Below are 3,818 nucleotides of genomic sequence, written 5' to 3' on the forward strand. Positions count from 1 at the left end.
AATATTATTTACATTAATTTTAATTAAGGGTACCTACTCTTGACTTAATTCCACGAGACTCGGTAAACAGATTAGCGAAGGTTGACCTTATGTGGGATCTTGTACCGCGGTATAAACAAGGGTCGGTTTTTGAAAGTTCAGCCCTTAGGATGAAGGCATTACTATAGAAGCAGATAACATTATCCTATAAGTAAGTAGGTACTACTTAAATACACTGGAGTTACATAATTATGGAGTCGCATTAACAACAGTAGGTAATTAAACGCATATTTCCGATTGCCTAGGTCATAGAAATTTCCCATACTAATAGTGGAAATCTGAAATTGTAAAAGCAGTCGGAACTACCTACTCACTAAAATACGTAATTTTAAATAAATCGGGTAAAAATCCAATAAGCGTTTAGGTGATCTAATTAGCACTCCATTAAGCGGGCCATTACTTGTATTGTGGCAGTTTAATGCCATCTTCGTATGTTAAGTGATCATGGGTGATCTTAATGTGGCTGTTTTTACTTTCGTGGTTTCGTTCATAATTTTGTTATTAAACACTATAGAAATCAAGGTAAGATTATGACTTACGGGCCGCCAAAAAATTTACTGTTGCCACCTTTTCAGAGACAAACTAAATCGAAGAGGGATGTGTTCTTATTTGTGGTATTTGTTCCGGTAACGATATTGATTATATTACTATCCGCTGTGCTGTATCCAATTCTAATGAGCTATCGGATGATAATATCGATAATTTTGCGTCGGAAGTACGGAGACAAATTTTGTGGGCTCGTGCGTGGACTGGACGTGGTAAGTGCTACTCAAACGATGAAACAAAACACCATCACTGCGGTAGTTTTGTTTGAAACTGATACGGAGACCAGCACCGAGTCAATTCGTGAGTTCTTGAATAAAGTAGTGACAGATACCATAATGCAGAATGAAACGCATTTGGGTAAATTACTCACAACCCTTGACACTTTTTCTGGGTACAAATTTTTAAAAAAGACCAACATTCACATGCACGAATGCATACGTAGATTACCGACAATTGATGGCGAACTGAATAATGACTCATTAAAGAAATTGATTAGTCACTGGTATTTTGAACCATTTAATGGCCCACTGCTGTGGGATGTCGCCTTTGGAACACAACCACTCCAACAGAAAGACAACGGAAGCAGTAAGAAGTGCTATCCCCTAGTACTACGCGTTCACCACGTTGTATCTGATGGTATTACCATTTTGAAATTTTTCGTCGGACTCTTAACCGACAAGTTAAACAACTCAAACCCCTCGACTTTCGAGAAGTACGTCAAAACCGAAGAAATTAAATTCGCAACACTTCTCCATTATGTCTACTTTATTCTGCAAATAATCGTATATTTTCCCACCGCCTTGTATTCCATGGTGGTACTAAAATGCCATGATCACAATGAACTTCATGGAAAAGCACTCAGCAATAACGAAAAGGTGGCCTATACTCTCGATGAAAATGGGACGTACTTTCAAAAAGTCAAGAAAATTAGGAAATACACTAACGCATCGGTTCCCGAAATTGTGCTCGCTGCGTTTAGCGAAAGTATGAAGGAGCACTTCATAAAGGTATACATCAGGATAAATTAAATTGAAACACTGACATCGTCTTTTCAGTACCATAAAAGCTGCCCAAATGATATAACCCTAACACTTCCAGTAGTGCAAAACTATACGGAATTAAAAACTATACAACCTGGTCTGGATGTCAGTGACATTCACTTGAACAATAGGTTTATTATACTGTGCCTGAAGGTACCGTTCTTTGTCGAAAACGATGAATTTGACGAAAATATGCCAGTTCTCAGTAAACTAAGTGCGATTAGAAGGCTGGTGGACGTAATGAAGACATCGGTTGAAGTGCCGGTACGCAATTTGTAACATTAAATTAATATTTTCTTACATAGTACTTTAGGTGTCCAAAATAGTTTTCCACTATTTCTTTGGAGCACTTCCAACGTCGTGGGTACGTCACATATGTGGTCATATCAACAGCACCGTATGCGTGAGCCTAATACCAGGACCACCAAAGATTTTCTTTAACGATGGAGTCTTCAGTGTGCGGGATATTATATTTTGGAGCCCTCACTTGCTGGGTCTCGGTACGTGACACAATCTGCAAGTCCTGGACTGATTTACGCTTGTTTCAGATTTAATGTTCGGATCGCTATCCTATGATGATAGGTTAGTTTTGTCGTTCAATTGTGACGCTGTCTATATGGCCGATCAGTCCATTGCACAGGAAGTGTTGGAAAATACATATAAGTACATGGACTTATTGGAAGATGAACTGCAGCTGCATCAAAAGTGATTTAATCAATATCAGCTTGGACATATTATCATGACTCATGAGTGTTAAAAAGTGGGACCAGATGCTTTCGTTTATATTATCTGTAGGTACTTTTGCAGGGTTAGGTATAGAAACAAAACAGCTCTACGTTTTAAGGGACATCGTTTACTATGAATTATCTAACCACGTGATTCTTTAGACACTAAAATTTTAATTAGTTAAATGATCCGTTCTGAATTTGGGATATTGCAAAGATGACTTTCTCTGTCGCACAGTTCAAAATTTCAGAAGTTTTGGTCCCTACGTCAGTACCTAAGTGAAAATACTGCTGTTTCGTTTGTTTATACCACTCGCTGTAGGTATAGGTATATGCTTAGAACTACTGTTCATTTTTAAAATTTAGTAATAATAATAATAATAATGGTCATTTATTGAAGGATAACACTGTATGCACATACTGATAAACAGAATTCGTTACTATTACACACATTTGTGTGAAAATAGATCAAAATCTCCTATCATTAACGACAATCGATGAATTTATTTTATTAGATTGAAATGATTAGATTTTCTATTGTATAACAGTACCTATCTACTGGTAACAGTAACAGTAGCGTCAATTTCATTTAGACTGTGAAGCCGCTAACCATTACCAGACACCACAAAGGAGGAATGGTGTACTTAACCCCAGATACTATGGCACCGATAAATGGTATGTAAACAACGCGATGATCTGCAGATCGTCAGGGAAATAAACGAGTTGTTTTGCCTAATTGCTCATAGATGTGTTTAAACTAAATGATTTATCGTGTTTTTCGTTTGTATTTATGATGTCTCTTGTGTTTCGTTCTTGTTGATTTATTGCATTTGATTCGATACTTACCTGATTGTTAATGTAGGTAATGAGGTGTTTCATTTGTATGTTTTTTTCCTTTGTATTTTGTTGTTCTTGTTGTACTCTTGCTTTATTGATTTTATTTGTATAGGTTATGCCATGTTATATTCTTCTTGGGTGACTTTTGAAAACTTTGTAAAACTCTTAAAAATTCAAAAATTGATATATATATTTTCAACGTCGAACGCTCAAAGGTTTTTGCAAAAGGTTAGGAGCTCTTAAAATGTGTTAAGGCTCTTAAGGAAGAAAGAGACTATAACACTTTTAGGTCACTCTTGGAGCCTGCATAGAGATTATTTGCGACTAACGGGTGTACACGACTTTTAATCACAAACAAAAGCTTTTATAGTATATTGGAAGACAAGTGTTACAATGCGACCTATTGTAATACGACTATCTTGTGGCACGAGTGGCGTAGCGAAGCGGAGCCACGAGTGTCCACAAGATAGGAGTATTACAATAAAGCATTGCGAAGCGGAGCTACAAGAAACTTTAGAATTAATATGTCTTAAGTTGGCAACACCATTTACGTTGACAAATGAGTTGGCAGCGTAGTATTACAATAAAGCATTGTAACACGTGTTTTTCATACTCTTTTTTCTATTTCGGG

At 36.8% G+C, this 3,818-nt stretch overlaps 1 protein-coding gene across 1 annotated transcript; it reads left to right on the top strand.

Moving 5' to 3' along the window:
• Positions 1-347: 347 nt before the first annotated feature.
• Positions 348-3,609, top strand: LOC116174450. Its single transcript, XM_031492368.1, has 5 exons — positions 348-561; positions 615-1,592; positions 1,641-1,889; positions 1,939-2,125; positions 2,174-3,609. Exons 1-5 carry the CDS (start codon positions 484-486, stop codon positions 2,332-2,334), a joined length of 1,653 nt encoding a protein of 550 aa, XP_031348228.1. The 5' UTR covers positions 348-483; the 3' UTR covers positions 2,335-3,609.
• Positions 3,610-3,818: the final 209 nt, after the last annotated feature.

This window comes from Photinus pyralis, unplaced genomic scaffold, assembly GCF_008802855.1.
Source record: "Photinus pyralis isolate 1611_PpyrPB1 unplaced genomic scaffold, Ppyr1.3 Ppyr1.4_LG6, whole genome shotgun sequence".
NCBI classification, from domain to species: domain Eukaryota; kingdom Metazoa; phylum Arthropoda; class Insecta; order Coleoptera; family Lampyridae; genus Photinus; species Photinus pyralis.